This window comes from Pimephales promelas, chromosome 19, assembly GCF_988280905.1.
Source record: "Pimephales promelas chromosome 19, fPimPro1.hap1.1, whole genome shotgun sequence".
Lineage (NCBI taxonomy): Eukaryota > Metazoa > Chordata > Actinopteri > Cypriniformes > Leuciscidae > Pimephales > Pimephales promelas.
In genome coordinates this window covers 24,697,195-24,724,997 of record NC_142787.1, presented here as the reverse complement: position 1 = coordinate 24,724,997, position 27,803 = coordinate 24,697,195, and the positions used below count along the sequence as shown (strand labels likewise).

Here is a 27,803-nt window from a genome sequence, read left to right as displayed (position 1 = left end):
TTTGACTGATTTGGATGTGTCATGTAGTCACGTCTGGTGTGGATTGAGAGATTTCTTGTCGCTGGAATCTTATCACATTACGTCAGGTTAGGACACTGTATAAAACTTCTCTTAAGGTTTGCGATTCATATAGGCACTCAGTTGGACATGCAGTGATAAAATCTTTTCCAAAAAGACCTTACTTTCCAGGATAGTCACTACGTCTAAAATGCTTACCTGAAAAGGTCACATCAATCCTAAAACCTTCTGGCTCCCTGGTGTAAATGTGAGCCATTATTTGGACAGGGTAATTCAGTAATAGAAATTTCTTGTTCCCCCTGAGCAGCACGGTTCCATTCAAACATACAGCTTGGACGTCTGAAACTCTGGAACCAGCCACTCGATTGCATTCAGCGAGCTCTCTAGAAGCCCGCTCCGTCAATATCCACCCCTCTCTAAACTCAAAAACGGAATAATCACTTTTAAGTGCGGGTGATTTTTCCATGCAGTTATGTCAAGACGCAGAACGCAGCAAAGCGTTCACATGTACACAAACGCACAAACACATAAACAATAATTGTGCTGAATGGCCCCACCATGCAGCTGAGTCCTCAAAGGAAGTAGCAGGTGAAGTGTTTGTTGAGTTTTTAGAGAGATTTCAGGAGCCCCTCCAAACAGCAGTGAAAGTATGTGTGTGTGTCGAGCACTGGCTCCAGTCTGAAATATGAATGACTCGACGTTCAGGATCTGGCTTGGCCGCGTCTCAGGCCTTCTGTTCGGTGAAGATGAATGGCTATATCTTAAATCTACACTGCTGCAGCATCTCATAAAAGCTGCTCCACTCTAGCGATTGATCATAAATGGATTCCTCAGGAAACAAAGAAGCCCTGCATGTGTGTATCTGTGGGTGTTTGTTGATGCGGCAAGCGCCCAATGGGAAATCTGACGGTCTAAACAAAAGATTCAGTTCGTCTAGTCCAGTGGATGTAAACCTTGGAGGTCATGCCTCTATGTGGGGCTGTATACTGTATATAGATGTGTGCATGAGTGTTCATACTTAGCACAGTGATGTCGGCGTAGGCTTCCTGTGGGGGGTCTGTATAGAGCTGGCACACATATCTTCCCTCGTCTGAGAGTGACACGTTGGATAACGACACGCGCAGCTCGTTGTCTGAGAAATTGACCAGCTGGAATCGAGCATCTTTCAGGGCTGGAGGGTCGATAAAGAAAGACAACAGATGTTAGAATGAAAAGTCACATCTTCACACTTCACTTCCATTACAAGCAACAATAGAAACATGTAGGAGATAATTAGTAGTATTTTTCCCATTTGAAGTCTAGATTGTTTTTCCACTAAGGGAAATAAAAGCAGCCATATGCTCCTTTTAAGCTATTGCTTATAACTGACACCAGGGGAGTGTAGCAAACATGCAGGCTCTTCAGATTAGTTAATAGGTGCTCTATGGGAATAACCAAAGTGATTGAGATTGCTTCACATTGAGAAACACGGGCGCATCTATTTCTAGCATCATTGTATCACTGGGATTTGAAACAGGGACAGTATCCATGGGACATGCCATGCTAGACCACTGTGATATCTAAGTGCCTTTTCATTTTCACACCTAAGAGAAAAAAGTTCTTGCTTTGTGGTGAGCATGGACATTACATGAGTTTTTCATGGGCACATTTGTCTCTGTGGACTTTTAGCAAGTATGTTCAAATAAAATCTGCTCATTTTCTCAACCAGCAATATTCAACAGTGAATACATGCAAATGTTGGATTAACATTGACGTAATTTGACAGTAATTTCGATATTTTCACACTTTTAGCACAATGGAATATTCTGTTTACACTTGATATTTATCTTGATCTCTTCGTTTTTCACACATTTCATATTTCAACTGAAGCACTGTAAACCTTACCTTAGTAACCAAGTATTGGTTGCATATGTTTAATAAAACTCAAACAAATAATTTAAGCAGTTCAGCTTCCTTTTATAAGTTATACTAGATTAAACTTAATTTTTAAGTCAGTTTTAAAATAATTCACGTTTAAATGGCTTGTACATGAAATGTGATTATACTTCATTTAAATCAGCAACAGAAAGTTTCTAAGATGAAATCAGTGGAATTTTTCAGTGCAATTTGAATAAGATTGTTCTTGTTGGCTTTTATTTATTTATTTACTTTGAACTTGAAACTGTGCTGTGTCATATTTTTACTTGGTAATTTGGTGCGCAGTTTCAATACACTTTGCCCACCCTGTTTTATGAAAGCCCACCCCCCTTGAACATTTCTGGTCCATTATTCTGCTTCCAACACAATAAATGACTTTTCAATTGCTGCCTAATATATCCATCCCCTTATATATCTTATTTATATGTTTATCATGACAACTCTTTTTAGCATGGTAATGGATATGACAATGTTAACTGCTATACTTCTGCTGAATTGCTGCTGCAGCAACGCAAATACAGGAACTTGATGTGAGTATGTAAGACATACTGCTACTGCACAAATAGCAGATATACAGGTGAACCCAGGGAATTAGAAGGGTTTTATACTATAGTTTTAGGCTACAGTGAATGGCAGCCATTTAAATGTTGAGCAGCAAGTTCATTGGCAAAAAACACAAAAAAACACCTGTATGCTTGTATTGATTATGGCAGGCACTTCCTTAGATTGCAGCAGATTAAGTTTCACCACGACCGAGAATCTCACGCTGATCCTGATTCATGGTTCTTTCTCCCAATTATGGAACGGAATTTTTTCGTCCCAGAATAATGAGGAGTCCATTAGGGCTCGTTTTGCCTGTGTGGGAGGCTGAGCGTGAAAAGTAAATGGGGCTGAGAGAGAGACAGAGAGACAGAGAGAGAGACTGAGAGAAATGAAAGGCTACTGGCAACCCCCATCTGCCGATAAATTCCAGGCCGATCGACAGACCATTTACAACACAGAGAGCACTCGCGCATGCGTTTGTTCTCTTCCGCAACAGCCGAGTTCAAAGGAGCACAAAAAGAGGACCATGAATAAATAAAGAAATAAATAAAGAAATAAAAGGCGAAAAAAATAAAGAAATAATCGGGCATGATTAGAGATTTTTGAGGCGATGGGATCATGAAAGCAGGCCCTGATGGCGCAGGGTGTTGATTGTTCTTGGATCCAGCTGGTTAGCCATGCTCTTTTGCTTTCATTCAAAAGAAAAAAATATCCAGAGATATAAAGAGAAAGAGAATGAGAGAGAGAGAGAGAGAGAGAGAGAGAGAGAGAGAGAGAGAGAGAGAGAGAGAAAGAGGGGGGATAAAACATATTGCTCAACAAGAGCTGAAGTCTCTGTGTACAACAAAAAAAGAAAACAAAAAGATCTTCACCATTCTCTATTACGAGCGGGTTTCTTATGCTTGCAAGCCCCCTGTCCGAACGTGCCATTGTCATCCACAGCGTGGGAGATGCCGAGCTCAGTCTCTCAGGTCTATTTCTCTCACAGATCACTGCGCACGCACGTGGAGGCCACGCTGGAAGACCCTGCTGCCAAGGCAACACATTTCTCACCTTTGATCATGATGTCAGGGCGGCGTAGCCTCAGAGTGAAAATACAAATAAATAAAACATTACGCGCATGTTGTTTTTACATCTATATTCCACTGAATGAACGCGTGAGCACAGTTTATTCAGGTACATGTCTGAGCTTGGGAGTAATAAAGCCACACACGTCCAAACTGAAATGCGCAGACCATCAGCTGCGCTATGATCTCTAGCAGCCATTGTGGTGGTCTTTGTTTTGAAACAGCAAGCACCACGCCTTTCGTTTAGCAGCGTGCGACTAATTAGAGCAGCCAGAAAGTGGGAATGTGGCTGTCAAGGGGAGGGAAGGCAGAAGCAAATGATTTAATTCAATTTATTGATTGGGGAAATGTGAGGATTAAAATAAACCGATAAGGTGCAAGAAGCCAAAACGGTTAATAATCTATTGTGACTGTGCGTCAGGTGGCGAGACAGCAATAATTAGAGCATTATGAAAACATGAATAAGTGTGGTGTCAGCTCTAATTGGGAAATGAGAGGGCAAGAAACTAGGGAGCCCATTTCAGTGAGGCGAATTAAAACCGGATAAGCTGAGAAAGTAAAGAAACACCCCTTCATTCCGGAGAAGAATTGAGAAAATATATACAGGCAAGGCAACAGACTGATCATAACCTATTTCACCGGTATGTGGGTCAATGAAAAGTAAAGAGTGCCCATGAAAAAAAAAAAAAAAAACACTTTAAAAACGGTCTACAACGTATGCAATCATATAGAGAGTGTTTACAATAGTATTATAGTATATATATATATATATATATATATATATATATATATATATATATAAAAATCATGATTAAATAATAAATGTAATATATTATGTAATATATTATATCATAAATATTAAATAAAATAAATAAATAAACAAATAAATAAATAAATAAATAAATAAATAAATAAATAAATAAATAAATAAATAAATAAATAAATAAATAAATAAATAAATAAATAAATAAATAAATAAATAAATAAATAAATAGGATAACAGATATAGAATAAAAAGATAAAGTGTTAATATTAATGGATCAAGTGTTGCCGAAAAAAAAAAAAAAAAAAAAAAAAGCATCCCCAGCCATTTCCAAGTTGCATATGTTTCGATAATACGCACCAATTATTCATTCCCAATCAGACCAGGAAAAAGGTAAATGGGGTAAATTTTGACTTCATGTTAACTCTAAATAAGAAAAGTATGCCAAGTGCACAAACAGGCAGTGGTAAAAATATGCCTTCAGGACATTCAGACAAAATTTACATACTCTCATTTGTTTTTGAAAAATAGAAATATGAACAAAGTCGAAACCTTGAGCAAAAAAAAACAAAAAAAAAAAACAGCGCCTTATGACCCAAATAATAACAGCATGTCTGACTGCATACATCCCCTCTGCTACTTGCTGTAGCTTTTTCGGACACAGCGCCGGGACATGATGACAGCAAGAGCTTGCAGGACCCCAGGAGGTTGTCCCACCGCCATGAGAGGGAACGTTTCTGTCGGCCAGCTACATCCAGCGCGCTGTGGGAGCGGTGGAGAATGAAGCTCAGCGTGGTTTCCAGTCCCTTCTGAGGGCATGCTGCCCAGTATACCAGCTTCTCTGCCTGACAAAACCCCTTAAAGCTTATCACCCTGAAAAAAAGCATGGACAAATGCTTTTGCACTCCGAGTTCCTTTTTTGCTTTTTGAAACGGTCTTTCATTTGCTGGGGATTTTTACAAGGCTTTAACCTGTATTATGTTCTCAGACTTTCATTTGGGCAGAGGGCATTGGAGAACGGGGATGCTGGTCTCTGTTCGTTGTTTTAATTCTCATCACAATAAGTGTCGTAACATATGCGGACAGAATCTGAAAGGTTCAGGAAGTAAAAAAAAAAAAAAAAAAGAGAAAAGATTACATGCAGCAAGGACAAAAAAGACAATGTGAAATAACACTGTCACACCTTTGTGTCCTCTCAGCATGCGTATTTCAGAGTCATTAGAAGACTTGAAATATCATGGTAGCCCACATGCACTGCTACCTAATAAACCTGAAATTTGTCCGACCATATCTCAAAAGATGACATAAAGAGAAACACTCGTCATTAGAAAACATTTAAGGCCCTTTATACGGATCTTGTGGCAATGTTCTTCAAAGCATCAAACTCAAAGTATAGTCAGATATAGTTGTAATGCCACCTTTAAAGATCAAACTACTGGAATTTTGACCCTATTTGCCACTGACCTCCCAGAGCATGGCCAATGAACGCCGGACAATTTGTATGACGCATAGAATGTCCATCTGCGCAATAACAAGTCCAACAATTTCACCTCACTAGTGATGTTTTAGAGTACAAAGCAACAGGAAATTACTCATCACACCGACTTGCACACAGTAACCTGTAAATCGCTCTTCTTTGACATTATCTGAAACATCTTTCACACGGAGGTCAAAGCAGTGCCCTGACGTGAGTCACGTCTTCCCTGGACTTCGTTGTATAAATATAATAAATGAATAAATGTTGCTTTCTGCTCCCACTAGGAGTGGGGTGTAAGAGGTGTGTGAAGAGGAGGAGGTGCTTTAGAAACTCCACAGTGGTTAATGCCACCTGCTGAACTAGTGCTGAAGACTGCCAAAAATTCATACAGTTTCCTTTTTTATCTTCACATTTTCTTCACCTACTAAGGAGCCAAAAGCTCCAAAGAGCCTTCCCATTCCAACTTGCTTAGGAATAAAAATTATCCAAATTTAGACAACATTTGAATGTCCACTTTCTAAAAGCCATTTTTGGAGTTCTAAGATTTCTGGTTAAAATATAATTATTTTTTGAGGGCTGTATATACGCTCTACCTCAGTTTTTGCTATATACTGTATATATATGATGTGTTTTTTTTTTAAATAATAATTGTTTTAGGTAAGCAAACCTATTGCTTATTTGCTTCCAAAAACTAGCAAAGTACTTTTAGATTATATTCCGTTTGTATTTTTAAATATAAATCTTTAACCTATAGAAAATACAAAAAAATTAAAAGGGTGCTTTACATTATAATTTATTATAATTACATATTAATTAAAGGACAAAATAATAATAAAAAAATGCCTGGTTCACTGCTGTTAGGTAGTGGACCACTTGAAGCAACCACAGACGAGATGTTGAAAAAAACAACAACCATTCTTTGTGTATCATTGTATTCTATTTTCTATACGCTTATGTCTCCCTCACTTTCACCCGCTCGCTCGCAGTCTCATTTCCTTTACTTTGCTCTTGTGCTCCTCTTCCGAATCTCATTTGTATTGTTTTCTCAGGTTTAATTCTAGAAGCTCCAGGACACATGCTGCTTCTCCTAAATGGCAGCAATCAATTTTGATTACCGGCCACGGTTACTTTGAGAAGAGCCCATCAAAGTTTTATTAAGAAGACGGGTGATAATTACAGCCTTGCACGGACCAAAAACCTGGAGTCTGAGCCTTGCTAATGATTGGAAGCTGAGAGATAAAATGACGGTTCAGAAGACCGTAATCCAAACTCTGAGGACCGGGCACACAATTACTTTAACCGCTACTTGATGAGGACAGTCCCTCAGGTGACTGATGGCTCTCCCGTTCACTCCTCTTGACTGGGACACTCTTTAACCACAGTGGCGTTTATGGAAAGAAAAAAAAAAAGATGAAAATGAATCGGTCTGGCACCTCGCCGAAGCTTATCATTATTTCAGAGAAAAGCCATGAAATAAAATGGACAGACCTTTCCGGAGACCGTTTGTGGAGACAGGCGCCACGTATTTTGACACCACCTGATATGTGCCGGATTGAACTCAGACTGAACTCGAAAGCACTTTGGAACTACTTAAAAATGCTTCCTGCTGCAACTTTTAGCGCAAAGAAAATATCATAATCAAAGTGCTTTTCTGCATACGACATGGGACCGTGGGTGCAATATTTCATAGAGGGGTAGAAGAGATGAAACCCTTTAGAAAGACTCTGCTATAATTACACAGTGCAGCTGTAGGGAAATATCAGAGCAGTCTTGTGTAAGATGGATCACATGATAGTAAGGCAAATCGCTGAAGAAAAAAAAAAAAAAACATGCCCTCACCAGCCAGCTGGGTCTCTCTATCGACTGCCCTCAAAAGCGCAATAGATTACTCTAATGCATTAACACTTCGGCTGGGTGAGAAATGCATACAGCATGCTTATGTGTACTTACGTCTGACATCTTTGAAGTATATGGTCTGTCTGTTGGGGTTGAGGAGCTGAATGACTGAGTCGTCATTGTTTTTGACTCGACAGCTTATGGTGGCTGTCTCCCCCTCCACTACCGAGATGTTGTCCGCCATGAGATTCTGGCTTTGGACTGCAGAGAGACAGAGAGAAAGAGAATTGAGTTGGAGACTGAAACAGAGGCAGGTTTGAGGTGATTGAAGACAATAGGCATGTTCAGTTGGTCAGTTTTCTGGTGAGTGTAAAACATGTTAAGTTGTTTAAAAACAATGTCAGTAGTCATCCATGCATACATCTAATAATGTCCGCTATCCCTCCATCCATCCAATAACTTCTGCCATCTATCTATCCATCTATCTAATAGTGTCTGCCATCCATCCATCCTATAACTTCTGTTATCCATCCAATAACTTCTGCTATCCATCCATCCATCCATCCATCCATCCATCCATCCATCCATCCATCCATCCATCTATCTATCTATCTATCTATCTATCTATCTATCTATCTATCTATCTATCTATCTATCTATCTATCTATCTATCTATCTATCTATCTAATAGTGTCTGCCATCCATTCACCCATCTTATAATTCCATCTATCCATTGACCTATCTTATAACTTCATCCATCCATTCACCCATCTTATAACTCCATCCATCCATTGACCTATGTTATAACTTCATCCATCCATCCATCCATCCATCCATCCTATAACTTCTGTCATCCATCCATCCATTAACTTCTGCCAATCTATCTATCTATCTATATATCTATGCTATCCCTCCGTACATCCTATAACGTCTGCTATCCATTCATCTGGGAGCAACCAACAAAAAAAAAAAAAAAAAAAAGAAAAAGAAAGAAGAAAAAAACATTGAAAAATGGCACTACTGTCCATTTCCTTAAAACAGAGATGCAGCCCTGCATCATCTAAACCCACAATCTCACACTTACATGAGTGCACAATGAAGAACAGGTGGAAAACACAGCTAGAGTGGGTGTGAATATCCAGCAGAGTGTGAAAGTGCCCCCCCCCTCCCCCTCTCTCTTTCCTGCGTAGTGTGTGCATCATGAGATTGCCTGTTTTCATGTTACACATGCTTGGTCCAAATCCCCTCTCTGGATGAGATCACCATGTGATAAGAGCTGCCACTGCCACAGAAATGGAAGCTACAGACCTTGGCCGGTTGACCCAAAGCTAAAATATATACCATTAAAAGAGGACAGTTCAACCAAAAATGTAAATTCTCCAATCATTTACAGTAGTCACCTTCATGTTGTTGTTTAAACTTGTATGACTGACTTTCTTTTATTAAGATTTATGAACAAATTACATTTTTTTTAAATACATCTGTAGATAAAAATGAACAAGTCACTTATAATTTACACCTTGAATCACTTTTTTTTCCTGAATGTGCCAAGTGAGCTACAGGTAGAAGAAATTCACTGAATAAACTAATTTCGGTCTAATCCTGACACAAAGCTATTTGGATGGCAAACAGAATTCAAATATAGTCTAATAAATCAGGATACTTGTGTACTAATTGTATGGTGTTTTTTTTTTAATCTAAATTACTTCCATTACATTGAAAAGAGACAAACAAATTTACTCCGTTTACTGAGTTTGAACTGCTGAACTGTCCCTTTAAGAGCAAGATAATTCACTGCAACTTGATGGGATAAAAATAAAATAACACCCCACAGCTGCCTACCCTGCAGAGCTAAGAGGAAATCATGAATAAGCTAAAGCTGGAGATAAATAAATATATTAATGTGAAATGTGACATGACTTTAAGACACCATCAAGTGCTAATTTGCATGCCTCAGTTGTCAGGCACCTCTAAACAGCCTTGTCACTTAAAGCAGAAGGGAAGAAAGCAATCAGATCGTGTGATGGCGACAGATAAGGGGAGACAGTTTAACAAAACTGAATTCAATCAGCCTGCCAGTAGCACAAAGTCAAAACAGACCAAAACAAATAAACCTTGCGCAGGAGCGACTTCCTTATGACTCGTCAAAGGGGATGAGGTGTGGATTGAGAGGACTAGATTGGAAATGCAAATAGAAAGACTGTTTATCCCAGAGAGGGGTTACGGATGAAGGTTAAGCGCGCTACTGTGGTTGTCACGGAGACTGCGCTAAATGCTGGCCAGTCCGTGGCCGTTCAGCTAGTGGGTGGTAATCATGCTAAGTGACAGAAGATGTATTGAAAGGGTAAAACATACATGAACACGAACAACAGTCCTGTTTGGCAAGCTCAATAGGAAAACAAACACGCTTTTAGCATGTTAAAGCTAGCTGAGGAGAGGAAGGTGACTAGCAAGGAACATAATACTAATCTTATCATTAGTATGTTCTTCTATGTCCTCCATGACTATATTCCTTGTGTTTTTCCTTTAGTTCATATGCAAGCCTCTTATCCCCCCACGAAAAATCCCATTACTCCAATCTTGGCTGAGCACTGGAATATTTTGAACTTAAATATTGCTCAAAAATTCATTAAAATGTAGAGCGTTCTTGATAAACCAACTTCGGTGTAATTAGCCTGTTCTGTGTTTACTTTGTACAACTCTGGGGTGATGAGCTGGATGCCATTTTGTTGTGTGGGATGAGAAGGCTGATTTGAATCATCGGTAGACCTCCCGAGACTCCGCATATCTCCTTAACATCTCCTTTACTTCAAAAAAGTTTTGCACAAACTTTGGCAAAAAAATCTTGGTGAGATGTCATTGAACTATTAATGGGCTGGAAAGCAGATGTTTACCCTACAGCATCAAGAAAACATACGGTCTATATATTTAAAAAAAAAAGAACCAGAGGAAAAAACATGAACCACTAGAGTATGCCAATGAGTCAAACTCAATGAGAAAAAAGGGTAAACGTGTTCATTGGATTCTGGCATGCTCACTGCTTTTACATCTTCAAAATATTCAAAGGAGTAACATTTGTGTCCACAGCATTTTCTTTGACTTATTAGAATTTGTGTTAGCAAGTGTTTTGCAAGCTTAAACACTGTACTGAAAATATTTTTTATGAAATTTTTTTTTATAAATATTTAAAACTTTAAATTGTATTATTAAAAATGTGCCAAGATAAAAAAAATAATAATAATTTTAATGTCACCATGAAATAAAAATTCTAAGTTTGAATATGTTGGCCTTTCTGTTATCTAGAGTGCTCCAAAACAATGACACAATTGGCATTTAGAAACAGTCCGGTCCCGACAAAATACCGGTCCCGTGCGAGTCAGTGCATACTAAAACACATATAGGAACCATTTGCTATATTTTAAAGCGACATGGCTGAGATTAGGAGAAGAAACAGTAAGAGATCAGGAGGAAATGGTTTACCGAGCTCAACGGCCCTGGCCGAGCTATGATATAAACTAAACGCTATTTTCTATATAAAAAAGGGGAGGAGCTGTTCGATAAACCAATTTTTTTTCATCTAACTGACGCTTTTGACCACACATAGCACCCATTAGTTTCAATATGAGACGCGCCTCCTAGTGGTCTAACCCTAACCCTAAACCTACACGCGTCATCCAACTGACGCTAAAGGTTGCCATGTGCGTCGGATTTAGACGCATGGTCAAAAGTGTAGGATAGATGATGACGACCCAGGATGACAATGCGTTGAAATAGTCTATGTAAAAATGAAAAGACATTTCTTGCATTGAGTGCATTTGTAACAATAACAAACTACTGTATTCAGGATATTGGCACAGGAAAAAGGATATGTTAATATTCATGTTCCTATTTAACTCATATAATGAAAAACTATCCCAGATGTATTAGCTGTTAAGTAAATCTTGTGCAGGGATCATACCATATTAATGGAGGAATTAAACTTGTTTAAGCCTCAAATTATTATTGATTATTGGCGTGCAGCTTAGTTTAATTAAAATAATTGTTTGTGTCACTGGAGCTGGAACAAGTGAGCGAATGATGAATTCCTATTTAAATGAAGATTTCATTAACCCTAATGTTTAGGAAAAGACCACCGAAAAAGGGCCCCTGAAAAAAAAAAAAAAAAAAAAAAAAAATTAGCTTTCCGTGCATGCATCAACAACAAACAAGGCATCGCAAAAATGCCAGAGAAATTTGTGTACTGTGCATTTGCATAACTTGTTCAAACAGATCTGTGACATTATCTCTGTATTTAATTACCGACATTCAAAATAAGTAGCACAGAACATTGATCATTTTGGTCTAGATTAAAGCTGTCAGAGGACGATACTCCACTCTCAGTGAGGCAGACAAGCCATTTATATCACTACAGGCCCAGCACCACCCCAGTGCCCCTCATACATCAACCCAGAGGAACACCCAGAGCGCGTGCACGGGCGTGAGTGTGTGTGTGTGTGTGTGACACGGAACTGGCTAATGCAGGAGTGCACTGCCGCGCCGTAAAGGTCAAAGCACTCTACTGTCCGCCTCAATAGCTCATCCTGCCTGCTGCACTTTTTGAAACAGCATGTGTGAGTGAGGAAAACCACAGCTTTAAATTAGATCTGAATGGTGGTGATTGTAAAAGAGTGAGATCCACATATACCTGTGAGCCGGAATCAGTGAGAGTGAATGTGATACCCATCACTATTCTGAGCTGCAAAGGTCAACGCTCGTGCTTGAATATTACAGCCTGGCTAATAGAGAAGAACTCCATGGTTACGGTCCTGTGTGTTCAGAGGGTGTTGAACTTTCGAAGCAGGATTTTCATTTGTGTGAACTTCCTTTTGAATGAATAACAAATGAGATAGCTTTCATATCTTCTGAGATAGAATGGAGATCAAATGGAGACTTTTCTTTTTTTTTCAGTTTCAGAAGAGGTCTAAATAATGTCTCAATCTGTGCTAAGATACCTCTCCAAAGGAGAAACATCTGAGAAAAAAAGTGGATAAGTACTACATTGAACATAATGATGTTATTTAGTATGTACAGTACTGTTCAAAAAGTACAGAAAGATTTTGTAATATCCTAAAAAAAGTCTCTTGTGCTCAACAAGTCCACATTTATTTGATTTTAAAAACTATAATGTTATGAAATATTACAATTTAAGAACATATTTTAAATAACATATCAATATATTTTAAAGTAGCTCGATTTGCTTTTCCACTGCAGTAAGTATAGTCTGACCGTTAGTTTATCCGCTCCTCGGCAACCAACGAGAGGAACGTCTGCACTTCGTCTACTGAACGAATTCAGACATTTCTTTTTTTGGAATTTTTTTCAAGCAAGTAGTTTTAAAACAGATGCTACAGCGGTGGCTGTTACTAGCTATTTAAATCTAGCGAATTTGATGTCTTGCAAATACAATGTTAGTGACGATTCTGTCTGACCAATCAGTGATCTGCAGTGTGTTCACGTCACATTTTAGAATCGGTACAGTACGCTTGGAACCTCAACAGAGTTGGTACCATTTAAAGCGAGCCGTACCGTATCATGCAGTGGAAAAGCACCAAAGCGCGCCGTACCGAGCCGGGCAGTGGAAAAGCAACAAAGCGTGGCGTACCGAACCGTACCATGCAGAGGAAAAGCGCCATAATATGCTGATTTGGTGCTCAAGAAACATTTATTATTATTATTATTATGAAAATGGTTGTGCTGCTTAATATTCTTTTTGTGGAAACACTCATAGGCGCCCGAAACACCAATGCATTCTCATCCTAGGGCGTCATATACTGACGCTTTTGACAATGCGTATACATCCAACGCACATGGCACCTTTTAGCGTCAAGTTAACAAGCCGCGGTTATGGGTAGGTTTAGGTCTGGGGTAGGGTTAGACCACTAGGAGGCGCCTTCTATCTGCGTCTCATATTGACACTAAAAGGGTGCCATGTACGTTGGATGTATACGCATTGTCAAAAGCGTCAGTATATGATGCCTTGGGATAAAAACGGGCTGGAAATACAGAGATATTCTCTATTCATTTTAAGCAATCAAAAAAATAAATAAATAAATATCGGGTCCGAGCGGTTTACACAGCAATGCAGCATTACGACATGCAGTATCCTGATACAAAAGCTTGTGCTTTCTGTTTTTGCACAATAATAAATTGCATTGCAAGTAATTGTAAATTGCACTCCAAAATCATCAGATATATTAGCAAGACCGCGGCTCCCGACTGCACTCATTGAAATAACCCATGTTTTGTTTGGTTGATAATGTATTTGCAGTCCACGTGTTTCTCTTCGCGAGACACGGATAACTTTTGTGTAATGAATTCATCAAGCGCACCACTGCACAGTGAAAAAGACAGCAGGCCTATGCTTGAAAACCTAACCCAAAGTATAATTAATAATTAAGAAATGTTTAGGGGCATGCGTGTTCACTCTGCCTAGTTATCTTTTGCTTATGGAATCAGAGGTGAAAAAAGATGCAATTTAAAGATATTTGGAATCAGAGGTGAATAAAGATGCAAAATATAAAGATATTTGGTTTGTAATGTATTTGCATTTGAAAGTTTCAAAAGAAAAATAGAAAAAGACATGAAGAAAAGGTATGAAGCGTGGACACATTATAAATGTCTTTACTATCACTTATGATCAATGTATCCTTGTTGAATGAAAGTATTCATTTCTTACCTACTCCACATTTAGTATGCATATGCATAGCCTAGTATTTAGCATGTTAAAGAAATAGTTTGGGATACCTTCAGTAGACTTTGAATATAGCGCATGGGTTGTATGGACAACTTTTATGACGAATTTATAGTGTTTTTGGAGCTTGAGCACCTACTCCCATTTATTTTATTTATAAATAAAGGAGCAGTCAGCATATTCGTCAAACATGAGAAACGACATGATCTTTTTAGGTGAACTATCCATGCAATGCTGACATTTTATCTTAATAAGATGTTAATGTTTCAATTAAGACCGGGTACATTCTGAGAACATGTTCTGCATACTGCCGTGTCATTAATGCTGGTTTATTTTAGGCCCACAGGCTGTGTCTGATATCATTTGTTCGAAATCACTTTAAGCACATTTTGTGTTTTGATGGCCAGCAGCACAGCACTGGCATTACTTCACTGTGCCCTTCCATCTGTGAAAGGAGACCTCCAGATACACGTGCCATCTCCTTTCAAGCTCAGTCACCCCTGTTAAAAAGACCAGCATATGCTCCTTTGGATGATGCTGTCCCCATCAGGCCTCTTAAAGGGATAGTTCACCCAAAAATGAAAATTCTGTCATCATTTACTCACTCTCAAGTTGTTCTAAACCTGTAGTGTTTCTTTCAGAATTTTCCTTTTTTAGTGTGAAGTATCCCTAAAACTCGCTAAACCAGCGTCTAAACCCTGAAATGCCAACACTATCTTTTCAGCAGGGGCGATTTAGATGCACAAAATCAACAGATGGATCAATCACATGGACATTTACCACATCTACTTAAGAGAATGCATCAAGCTTAACTGGAATAAGTTAATCCTTAAGGAGTGTCTCTCTGCAGATGCTTTTAAGATATTTCTACTAAATCCTTCATGAATATCGCTTGTCTTAATTCAATTAAGTGATTTTTTGCTTTATTGAAAGATTAACCCTAACTCTGTGCGAAAAAGCACAGATTACAGGCTAATTAATGTGGTTTCTAAATATATACGTTATCTAATAATATCAGACATCTAAAATACATCATATATATATATATATATATATATATATATATATATATATAAATATTTTTTTTATTTATTTTGGTGCAGTTGATACCATCTGCCTAGAAACATGGAGAGAATGTTTTTAATGCAAATATTATAGTTGTCAAGTTCCAATGATGGACCCAAGAGAGTCTTCCAGCTTGTTTAATTATGAATATTGGCTTGTTTAACAAGCAAGTTTTGAAACGGCACGCGTAAACCCAAATCGTCTTTGAAAGCAACCAAAGCGAGTTCCCTTAAAAGGCTCAGCGGGCCCCTGAGCCACAAAGACCCCTCCCACTCTCTGTGTACGCTGAGGAGCCGTGAAGCGTTCACACAAACGTATGGATAAGTAAATTGTGATGATACTAGTGCTAATGAAGGGTAAAATGCTGGTTGGATGGGAGCAGCAGTGGAATGTGGCGTGTGGGAAGGGATGGATGGCAGCCTGATGATTAATGCGTCAGAGAGCCGACGGGGGCCGGGCACAGCACCAGAGGCCTTGCCACCCCTGCTCGCTCATTTGGAAATCTCTCTCAGCAGAGGGAGAGGAAGAAAGGACTTCTTGCCTCTGTGACTGAGTCTCAACGGCAATGGATAAACAAATACCCCTTTTTTTCCACTAGAATGCTGCTGGTGCAAACCTCTTTCAGAGACTGTTACAATATAAGCTGTTCACAAATAAACAGCACATAAAAAAAAAAACTAAAAAAAAACATCTAAAGTAATTTTAGTGTCTTTATATTTGAAGCTTATTTTGATGCAACAATCAAAAGTCATAACTCAATTTTATATTCAAAGGTTTCTTAAAGGGTTAGTTCACCGAAAAATGAAAATTCTGTCAGTATTTATTTACTCACCCTCATGTTGTTCCAAACCTCTATGTGTTTGGAGCTCATTCTCATACTATGGTAGTCAATGGGGAATGAGATCTGTTTGATTAAAACATTCTTCCAAATATCTTCCTTTGTGTTCAGCAGAACAAATAAACACATAGAGGTTTGGAACAACATGAGGGTGAGTAAATACTGACAGAATTTTCATTTTTGGGTGAACTAACCCTTTAAATATCATAAATAAAATAAACTAAATATTATTATAAATATAAAAAATAAATATTATTATAATGTTTACAAAAAAATGTTTCACTACTATATATGAAGAGTTCAGATGCAAAAGCCTCTAAATGCCATTTGAAATTTTCTTCTTTAATGATGATTTTTATCAAACTTGTATATTTAAGTTCAATAAATTTCAAATGGCATTTAGTTATATATATATATATATATATATATATATATATATATAATATATTCATATGTAGAACTAGTTTAATTCTATTATTAAAATATTAAAATAGTAAATAAAATATTAAAATAGTAAATAAAATCCATGGTTATCAATTTTTGCATTAAATTGATCAAAAGTGACATTAAAGACATCTTCATAAGAAAAAAACAAAAACAAAACCAGATTTGTTTTATGGTTTCCACAAAAATATTAAGCAACACAACTGTTTCCTTTGATTTCTGAAGGACAACACTAAAGATTGGAGTAATACTGAAAATTCAGCTTTAAACAAAGAACCAGGGAGAAATATAGATAAAAAGAGGGACGAAAAACAAAAACAAAAGAAATCAGGTGAGAGAAACAACGGAAGAGCAGAGACCTGCCTTGCACTCTCTCTCTCTCTCTCTCTCTCTCTCTCTTCCCTTCCTAGCATTCCTCCTCTCAGCAAGATGCTGCACCGCCAGGACCTCCAGCACCTGTCCCTCACTCTGGAATCAGTGAGCTGTGCCGGAGTCACATGGCCTCTCATGGCCATCCATCTAAATACGGCATCCTTGAGCCGAGATTACGCGAGCAATTCGGTGTGTATTTTGCATTGTCTCAGAGTGGGCGTCCCGATCTAGGAAACGTCTGTACACACAAGGTTAAGAATCCCCATGCAGACGGTAGGAGATTAACTGCCCTCTCCCTCTCACATCTTCCTCCATCGATCGCCACAAATAAATAAAAAAAGTCCTCACGCACATTCACTAAGATGACATCATAGGCAAAGAGGCAGAACAAGGACGCCTTGTGGCAGAGCCACGTCCTTGAGGTCAGAGGAGGCAAAGAGCAAAGAGACAAAGAGAAAGATGAAGTGCTTCGCTTTCTCCCAACCGGCTAACATTAAAGTCAAATGAAATCACAATTGGAGAATTGACGCTTTGGGTTCATGCCGGTTAGCTTTGAGGTCGTGTATTTACAGCATTTAAAACGTAGAGTCGTATCTTCCAGGAAAATGGACTGAAAAAAATGGATGACTCATCCTGCACTGCATAGCCTGTCGTCCAATCAAAATCGAATGTCTCCCCCATAAATTCTAAGCACCACCCGAAACTGACTAGCATGTAGCAAATCATGGCAGACTTTTTTTCAGGCCGATACAATCATTTTAATTATGTTTTACAATTAGCTTATAACAAACCAATATAGGAATACAAAACTATTTTGTATAATAAATAAAACAATAAAGCAGTAGAAAAACATGTACATGCTCTATATTAAATAATACTAATCGGAGCTTTAACAGTTGCATTATGGGTATATTCCCGTAGGTGTTGCCTGGATCTGGATTACTTTACAGTAATTTCACAAGAGCCAGCTAGCACAATAACAGAAGAGTCATCAGCACGGTCTTCTATTCAGTATTAATGGCGAGTGTATGTCTTTGGCAAGAAAGCACTCTGTTTACGAGCAGAACTGGAGGAGAAAGAGGACGAGAGAAAGAGAGAGAGTGTGTGTGTGTGTGAGAGAGAAAATGCGGCATCAACCAAGCAGGAGGCCATGAAGGACTGGGGTCCTTAACAAGGACTGGGATTCATCCAATGCCCCTTGGGAGTGTCTTCTTCAGCTCACTTCTAATTTATACCCATACAAATAACTTGGCGTCGATTAATAACTGAATCACAAGGCAAACAAATACAGTGCTTTTGCCAAGAGCAGGGTTTATGTGTGTGTGTGTGTGTGTGTGTGTGTGAGAGAGAGAGAGAGAGAGAGAGAGAGAGAGAGAGAGAGAGCATTTCTCCTGCGCCTCAGCAAGTTTGGGCTGATAGACTGTGGAGGAGAAGGGCATTAATCGTAAAGGGCTGCAGGAGTGTGGGCTAAAGTTGATGGCCATACTGTCTTGTCTGAATCATCACATTCACATCTGTGAATGTATCTTTAATGGCTTTAGATTAGTAAAGCAACAATATAGAAACTGGCTAAAAAATAATAATAATTTGCTAATAATTATTTGCATTATGCCCAGTAACAAATACTATTGCTGATATTATAAAACAACCGTGTTCACACTACAGTTCCAATTAAAAATTATTCAGGCTGAAAAGAGGCATACAAATTAAAATGGGGAAACATAGAAGAAAAAAACCCCTGATATTATCTAGTTCCAGTATTGGCCTGGTAAAATGTAATCATTATAGAACTTTTCATAATACACATCGTTTCAAATCATTGTTACAAAGAACAGTGTCTTGCAAACCTACCAAGAGGGAGCTGGTACAAATAAATGTATAAATAGTGCACAGTTTAGTTTGAAAATACAGATGCAATCCAGCTTTAATTTTAGAAATGGCTAATATAAGCTGACACCAATATGGTCTATCTATCTATCTATCTATCTATCTATCTATCTATCTATCTATCTATCTATCTATCTATCTATCTATCTATCTATCTATCTATCTATCTATCTATCTATCTATCTATCTATCTATCTATCTATCTATCTATGCATGCTATCCCTCCATCGATCCATCCATCCATCCATCCACCCATCCACCCATCCATCTTTTTTATCGTTTTATTTATAATTTTACATTATTACAAAACACAAACAAGAAACAAGAACAAAAAAGAAAAAAAACCCACAAAAAAATCCATCCATCCATCCATCCATCCATCCATCCATCCATCCATCCATCCATCCATCCATCCATCCATCTATCTATCTATCTATCTATCTATCTATCTATCTATCTATCTATCTATCTATCTATCTATCTATCTATCTATCTATCTATCTATCTATCTATCTATGCATGCTATCCCTCCATCGATCCATCCATCGATCCATCCATCCATCCATCCATCCATCCATCCATCCATCCATCCATCCATCCATCCATCCATCCATCCATCCATCCATCCACCCATCCATCTTTTTTATCGTTTTATTTATAATTTTACATTATTACAAAACACAAACAAGAAACAAGAACAAAAAAGAAAAAGAAAAAAAAACCCACAAAAAAATCCATCCATCCATCCATCCATCCATCCATCCATCCATCCATCCATCCATCCATCTATCTATCTATCTATCTATCTATCTATCTATCTATCTATCTATCTATCTATCTATGCATGCTAAGCCTCCATCGATCCATCCATCGATCCATCCATCCATCCACCCATCCATCTTTTTTATCGTTTTATTTATAATTTTACATTATTACAAAACACAAACAAGAAACAAGAACAAAAAAGAAAAAGAAAAAAACCCACAAAAAATCCATCCATCCATCCATCCATCCATCCATCCATCCATCCATCCATCCATCCATCCATCCATCCATCTATCTATCTATCTTTCTATCTACAGTATCTATCTATCTATCTATCTATCTATCTATCTATCTATCTATCTATCTATCTATCTATCTATCTATCTATCTATCTATCTATCTATCTATCTATCTATCTATCTATCTATCTATCTATCTATCTATCTATCTATCTATCTATCTATCTTAAAACATTCTGGTATCTTGAACCCTTGCTTGTCTTCAATGAGCCTTAGCAAAAATATTGCAAAAAATAAAATGAGGAAGACCTGAGAGGCGCTGGCAAGACAATGATCGAGTGAAGAGTTTGAGTACAGTTTACCAAATTACTTATTTTACCGGTCTCCTTCGAAACATATTACCCACATTTGAAAGAGGAAATGATTGCATATCTGGAGTAAATGTGCTCTCTGAAAATGGAGAAATTCAACTGGATGAGACACTGGAGAGAATGAGGCGTAATTTCGGTCCTGAAAAATGAGAAACGGATGATGTTAGAAGGGACACGAAAGATGGAGTGCTGGAGAGACACAGCACCTGCACCGGTGGAGATTGAGGAGAGACAAGAAGTCAGTGAGTCAGAGGCTGAAGAAAGGCGAGATGGTTTCAGTTATGACCAGCACTGTTAGCTGTAAAGGACAAGCTATTTGGGAAATGGGTTTGGGAATGGAGACTAACACACAAACAAGAGGTAAAAGGGAAGCCATACCTGGAAACTGAGCAGCTCCTGTGTGAAAGGGGGAGAGGAAAAAAGAAAAGAAAAAATAATTAGAAGGAGGCCTTTCACCAATACATCCCCAAAATGCCATGTAGCCAGAAGGGAGGAAAAGGCACATTTAAAAATGGCAAACCAACAATTATCTTACAAGGTCAGTTTCAATGTTTAATCATAATTATGTAATAATTTCAAAATTTCAAAATCATAACATTTTGATCCCACATCACTTCATGGCATACCTTCAACTATTAAAAACAGCACAAACCTCAAGAATATAACAATAACTAACGACGAAAGGACAAATTCATCGCCAAGTCCCTTGCAAAACATTATTTTAACACATTCAGTGCTTCCTCTTGATGTTACATGCTGTGAAACTTCATTAATTGTAACATGTCAACAGCACCTGGTCTTGAGCTCATCTATCTGCAGCTAAGGCCCCAAATCAGAAGCTTAGCTAATGCACCGCCTCTGGTACCCACATAACAGTTTTAAAAAGCACTTAGAGCTGACATGGCTTTATGAAACTGCAATGAGTCAGAGTCTGATTAGAAAAACAATTTTCTTATTAGCATTTTCACCAAATTTTCATCTTAGCTAATGTGCTAATTAGCATTCCACTTTTGGGACTCAACGCAAAGCCATTGAAGATGGATATTTATGCTTCAGCTTTGCTCAGAGCATCTGCATGTCAATTGAATTTAAACAACATTAGAGAGAGTACACAGAAATCCATTGCAAATATCCATGGGTGACCACGGCATAAATCATCTCTCAGTACCAAACAAAACTCTTCAAACCCGGCCGCTTGCAACAAGAGCCACGAGGCAAGAGCTAAATAAACCTTTGCATAGCCCTATAAAACAAGCTTGTGCCCACCGGGCTTCATTCGTCAAGCAGAAAGACCACCCTGGGCTGGCTATGGCTGGAAACTAGCTGGGTCTCTTCTTTATGATTTGTTGCATGATTTGGTTGAGAGCAATAGGGGACCAGGGGCCACTCTCGAACTCAGACCCCTGGAACACAGGCCAGACAAATAGGGTTATCCATGATAAGTAAATGTCAGTCGTCAGAATAACTCCGCATTGACTTTTCAGCCGTAGGGTTTGCTGGGCCCCTGACCGGAGGGCTAAGGGACCGCCCAGTCCGTGTCACACTCTCTCTCCCCGTCTCTTCAGGTGAGGTTAAAATCCCTGACCAGTGCAATGCATTAAACATGAGTTATCCCACTTGAGAGACGCTCCCTACTCCAAAATGATAGGGACATTAACTTTGGGGTCAGCATGCATGAGCTGCATTAATGAACCCTTGTGTCTCACTTCACATGCACACCAACCTGAGAGCACTTCACATAGTCAAAAGCCCGAAAGCAAGGCATTTTTAAAAATATGCAGTCATAACTGGGAGTTTATGGCTACAGAAAGACAGTGAGATTCGTATAAATATCTTTATATAATATAACATAATATTTAAAAAAAAAATGTTATAAAACTTAGCTTTGCCCTTAGCCAAATCAATTTCATCTGGATGAAGTAATAGAATAATAAGTGCAAAGATTGCCTATTTGATATACCCAAAATTAATTATACCTGATGTTTACACAATATCAAATAAGAGAGTCAGTGGGAAATATCCGAAGGACCGGCCTAAGATAAATCTGTTGCCGGGTACATGAGTGCTGAACGGCCACTGACGGCCTAGAGCTTGAATCACCGAAAATGAAGCACACATTAAATAGGCTCCTTCTTTATAAATAAATCACATATATATTCAGGACTTTTCATACTCATCATCATTTAATTTCTATACTGTACAAACTGTATATTCTATCCCCTTAAAGTCCCCATCAAACATAAAAACACAACGTGTGTATACACACAGACATACTACAGCTCACTGTATGCCAGCCGCCTCTCACGCAGGTTTTCACAGTATGATCTACCTCATCAAAAACTAGAAATCTGCTGCTTATGAGGTATTACATTAAACACGATAAGTGGACCCATTAAAGCACAATTATCTGTAATCTGCAAATATGAACATGAAAAAAAGCTTTTTCCAGCTAAAAATGTCACTGGACAAAAATTCTTGGATTTTCAGACAAAGTCAGTGGCAAAGTGCAAGCGTTTCTAAGGATCAAGTCTTTGTCCTATCAGTCTGCTTTAGTCAGAGAGGATTGAAGCGTGTGTACCTGAGCCATAATAGGGAGGGATTTATTGTCTGTCTGCCGGGCGGTGATTAGACACCACTGCTGCCACTCTGATAAGCCTCACTGATGGGAATAGACACTCCAGTGTCCTAAAACCACCTTGGAGGAGCCAGAGAGAGAGGTCACATCTGGCGGCTCCCACCATCCGCCTATGACTTTGAAGAGACTTTTGAGGTTTTCTTAAACTTTGGGGACACTTCTAACTTCTTCAGAGGAATGAGTCTCATTAAGCAAAAAAGAATTATACCCCTGATATTTTAGAATTCAAAGAACCAGCACAGGTCTGTTTTCCCTTCTGCTTTGGGGAATCAATCCTTGCTTTCTGACATTACACAGAGCATTCATGAGACGATTCAATGTGGGCAGCCAGAAATGTGCGCCAGCTAACCTGCTATGAACAGTTTGATATTTTCAAAAATCCTTTAAAAAGTACCCTGCTGAATTTCCATGCTGGTCAGCACAACCAAGATAACTCGAAGATGTGCAAAACTACATTTTCAAAACTGACATCTAAAGCACAGCACATTAATTAAACAATTGTTACCAAAAATTCCCCATGTAAAACAATAATTAATAATAGTAAGAGCAAGAACAACAACAACAACAATAATAATAATAATAATAATAAATAATACTACATATGTATATATTGTTCAAAAGATTATAGGATTAAATGTCAAAAAACTCATTAATGTCAAGATTAAAAAAAATAAAGAATAATATTGATCTGGGTTAAAGTGAATATCTACAAATACTTTATTTTTGAACCTTTTTAAGATGTATAATTTAGCTTAAATCAATATTTTATAAATTAATATGAATTATATACATCTCTGTTCAAAAGTTTGGGGTCAGTAAGATTTGTTATTTTAAAGAAATGAATCTTGCTATTCAGTGAGGATGCATTAAATGATCATATGTTTGATCATGTGACATTGAAGACTGGAGTAAATGCAGCTTTGCTATAAAACATGCAGTACATTTCAATTTAAAATATAGTAAAATAGAAAACAGTTTCTTTAAATTTTCATAATATTTCACAATTTTACCGTTATACTGCATTTTTGAACAAACAAACGCAGCCTTTCTTTCAAAAACATAATATATATATATATACGTATATACATACATACATACAGTAAAAGTCAAGCCAGTATATGTCTATCAGGAGTGGACATGTCATCAGGCCCTGGATGTTAAGGGATTCTGGGCACTGATGGGATACTGTGAGCAGATGTACAGTACATATCCACAGACATGTAACTTCCAGCCTGACCTGCTGAGCTTTAATGTAATTAAAAGGTTAGGAGAGCAGAGTCATATTTTCATCTCAAAAGGGAATTGATGGAAAGGGCAGGGTTGTGTGGCCTAGCACGCTCCACACAACACACAGATTGACCTTCACATCCATTGCTTTCTGAAAAGCATGCCGAAGAGATCACTGAACACCTCAATGCCACACACAACAGGGGAACAAGGATTGTGATGTTATCTTTTATATATATATATATATATATATATATATATAAAAACAGTACAATTGAAATCTGGTTAGAAATTCTTGAAAAGAGGTGACATTTACATTGGTCATACTTTTGGCAAAGCTTATCCTAGCAGCAAGGTAAAAAGAACAGGAGGACAATGATAAGACCTGACTACCAACAATATTCCTATTAGATGTTCAAAAGCGGATCTGAATGTTACAGTCAGTGGGTGAAAATAGCTTCAGACGAAAGTCATCAGGTGTTTGGGGACAGAAGGGGGTGAGGCGGAGAACTGATACAGCAAAAGGACAGTTGGGGTGGTCACAGACGAGACCTAGAGACCAGAAAGGGAATGCTACCATTAATTTTGAATGAGAGGCACAGATCTGCAGTAATTGCTATCTGATAGCACACCCAGCAGCTCTTCAATCTCAAGGCATATCTCTGTGGGATCACCTGAGGTAAAGTGACCCCGTCATTACTTAGAAGTCACTGCATTTACGAAGGACCACATCGAATCACAACAAAACGATTTGACGCCATCTATATGCTAGTGTATTTATTATCTTTCTCCTTCAGGAAAACAGATCAAAAATATTGCCGTCTCATGATGCACTACACTAATTTTCATCAAATCAAATGCTCTCTGGAATGAGCAAATGTGAAGCAAGTAAAGTGTAATAATAATAACCTTTATTTTATAAACTGCCTTTAAAAGCAGCTTCTTAAAGCGCTGTACATACAATGGACAATTGTTAAAAGCAAACACATCACAAAAACAAAAAAACAAACACATCAACAAATGAATGCAAGCTTAAAAAAAGCATGTCTTAAGTTGACCTTTAAAAATGGCATAAGACTGGGCTTCCCTAAGTTCAAGAGGCAGAGAATTCCAAAGGACAGATGTATAGAAGGAAAAAGCCCTGTCATTCATAGACTTTAAGCGAGTTTTAGGAACAACCAGCATGCTCAATTGTGAGGAGCGCAATCTGCGATTCGGAGTGTAGAGGTGTAACAGTTCAGGTAGATAATTTGGAGCCAGACCGTGCAAAGATTTGTAAGTGAGGTGAGCATTATAATCTTAAAATCGACACGGAACCTAACTGGGAGCCAATGTAAGGATTCCAATACCGGAGTGATGTGGTTGCTTATTCTGGACCCAGTTAAGATCCTAGCAGCAGAAATTTGTACATGTTGAAGCTTGTGTAAAGAAGATTTAGAAACTCCGGCTAAAAGGACGTTACAATAGTCAAATGATCAGCTTTCTAGCTACAGGAAAAGTTTACATTGGCCATAATCTAGTGATGTTTCTACGATGGAAAAAAAAAACAGTACTCTAAATGAAAGACTAGCATCAAAAATAACTCCAAGGTTCCTCATTTTACTTTGCAAAGACAGAGAACCAAACTTTTGAAGTTTGGTGACGAAAACCAATGAGCATAACTTCAGTTTTAACACTGTTCAAACACATGAAATTATTACTCATCTAGGTTTTTATTTCAGTAATACAACCAGAAAGAAAATCAACGTCAGAACGCTCATCTGGTTTTGAATGTACAGTATATAGATCTGTGCATCGTCGGGCATACAAATGATAACGGAGGCTGAGCGATCTCAAGAGATAGCCAAGTGGTGATCGATATATGTTAAAAAGTAAAGGGCCCAGAACTGACCCCTGGGGAACACCAATGAGAAAAGAGCAAATCTCTGACCTATGGCCCCCCATTGAGATGAACTGGGAACGGTCATCAAAGTAGGACCGAAACCACTTCAAAACTGTCCCCGACAGACCAGACACTCTCTCAAGACGTGTGAGCATTAGACTCTGATCAACAGTGTCAAAAGCAGCTAAAAGGATGAGAATAGATGTTACACCAGAGTCAGAAGCCACCAATTGATCATTGGTGACTTTAACCAGAGCCGTCTCAGTACTATGAAATTTATGGAATCCTGACTGAAGTGGTTCAGAGAGGTTATTAATTGTGAGATGAGTGACAACAATACGCTCAAGTACTTTTGCAAGAAACGGAAGTTTTGAAAGAGGAACAACCCCAGACAACGGAACAACCCCAGACTGCAAAGAGTCGTTCATAATACTGAGAACAAGCGTGCACAGGACATCAAAGCAAGATTTAAATAGGCATGTGGGAAGAGGATCAAGCAAGCAAGTGGAACCTTTAATGCTTGATACCTCCCTTTAAGGAGTTTCAGTATCAAGATGAGGAAAGTTAGTTAGAAAAGTACCAGTGTACCCAGGTGGACAATGGATTGAAAGAGTAGAAACAGATGAGACAGAGATTTGTTTACGAAACACTATCTATTTTTGAATTAAAGAAAGAAAGAAAAGTAGGGTGACCAACAATCCTGTATTCCCAGGACATGTCCTGTTTTCACATCCTGTCCTGGCCGTCCTGGCTGATTTTTATAAAGTGATGAAAATGTCCTGGTTTTTTTTAAAAAAACTGCTGGGGAAAAAAAATCAGCTCTACAGCAAAATATAGATTGGCAAATAAGGAGGATGAGGAAGAAAACAGGATAAAGAGGAAGAAAAATATATTTTGTTAGTTTGATGTTTTGTTAGTTATTTTTGTTAAATGTTGGGGTATTTCTTTTAGTTTTTTAATTATTTATATATTTATTTTTCTAATACAGCAGAGACACTATTTCATTTGTTATTTTTGAAACCTGTCTGAATCTGAATTTGGTGTTGTAATATAACAATTTTCTATCCATACAGAGGAGGCATAGCCTAATTTTAAATATATTGAAATTAATAAATCATTTTGGAGTAAACTTCGAGTAACTTCGAGTGTCTGTTTGCAGTGAAACAGGCATAGTAGCAACAGCTTTACCTTTAAAAGAGTTTAAAGTTTTAAATAAATTAATGTCTTGGGTTCCTGATTGTTTTCAATAGTCTGAGAGAATTAAAGATCTTTCAATCTTAATTAATGCTCCGCAGTCACTTAGAAGATCCTTGTCCCTAAATAGACATTTTCTTAACCAGACATCCATTTCATAGGAAACAAGTTGAAATAGTTGCCCATCAAGAGTACACAAAATTAGAAACTCTACTATTGCAAATACGAATGATGAATGGACTTTTCCATTACTGATTAGCTAATGCGAATAGAAAGCAGTGAGCACTGTTACTTCCTGCTGTTTGAAAATCCTAAACATTTTGATTGGAATTCCAGTCACATAATTTGAGTAAGGGTCCTTCAGCCAAAACAAAAACAAATAAATAATTAAATTATAAAAAGTACCATTTCACACAAAATCAGCGCTACACTCTGAACGGCTGGGACCTGCTAGAGGCCATGGAAAACATTTTTAAAATGGAAAGGTCGGCATTCTGGAAAGAAAAGGTTATAATCACAACAAATACTAAAAT

General features: G+C 38.0%; 1 protein-coding gene across 8 annotated transcripts in view; it reads right to left on the bottom strand.

The window, feature by feature from the left end:
• The window catches only part of cadm1a (cell adhesion molecule 1a), a 257,858-nt gene that overhangs the window by 57,429 nt on the left and 172,626 nt on the right, over positions 1 to 27,803 (bottom strand). For 4 of the 8 annotated variants that reach the window (XM_039693684.2, XM_089123963.1, XM_039693691.2 and 1 more), the window contains exons 2-4: positions 20,711 to 20,728; positions 7,736 to 7,882; positions 1,037 to 1,189 (exon numbers count right to left, since the gene is read on the bottom strand). In XM_039693684.2, coding sequence (XP_039549618.2) covers positions 1,037 to 1,189; positions 7,736 to 7,882; positions 20,711 to 20,728 — 318 coding nt within the window. The remainder of the gene's footprint in view (positions 1 to 1,036; positions 1,190 to 7,735; positions 7,883 to 20,710; positions 20,729 to 27,803) is intronic. The other 4 variants (XM_039693687.2, XM_089123962.1, XM_089123964.1 and 1 more) reach the window with 1 other exon arrangement.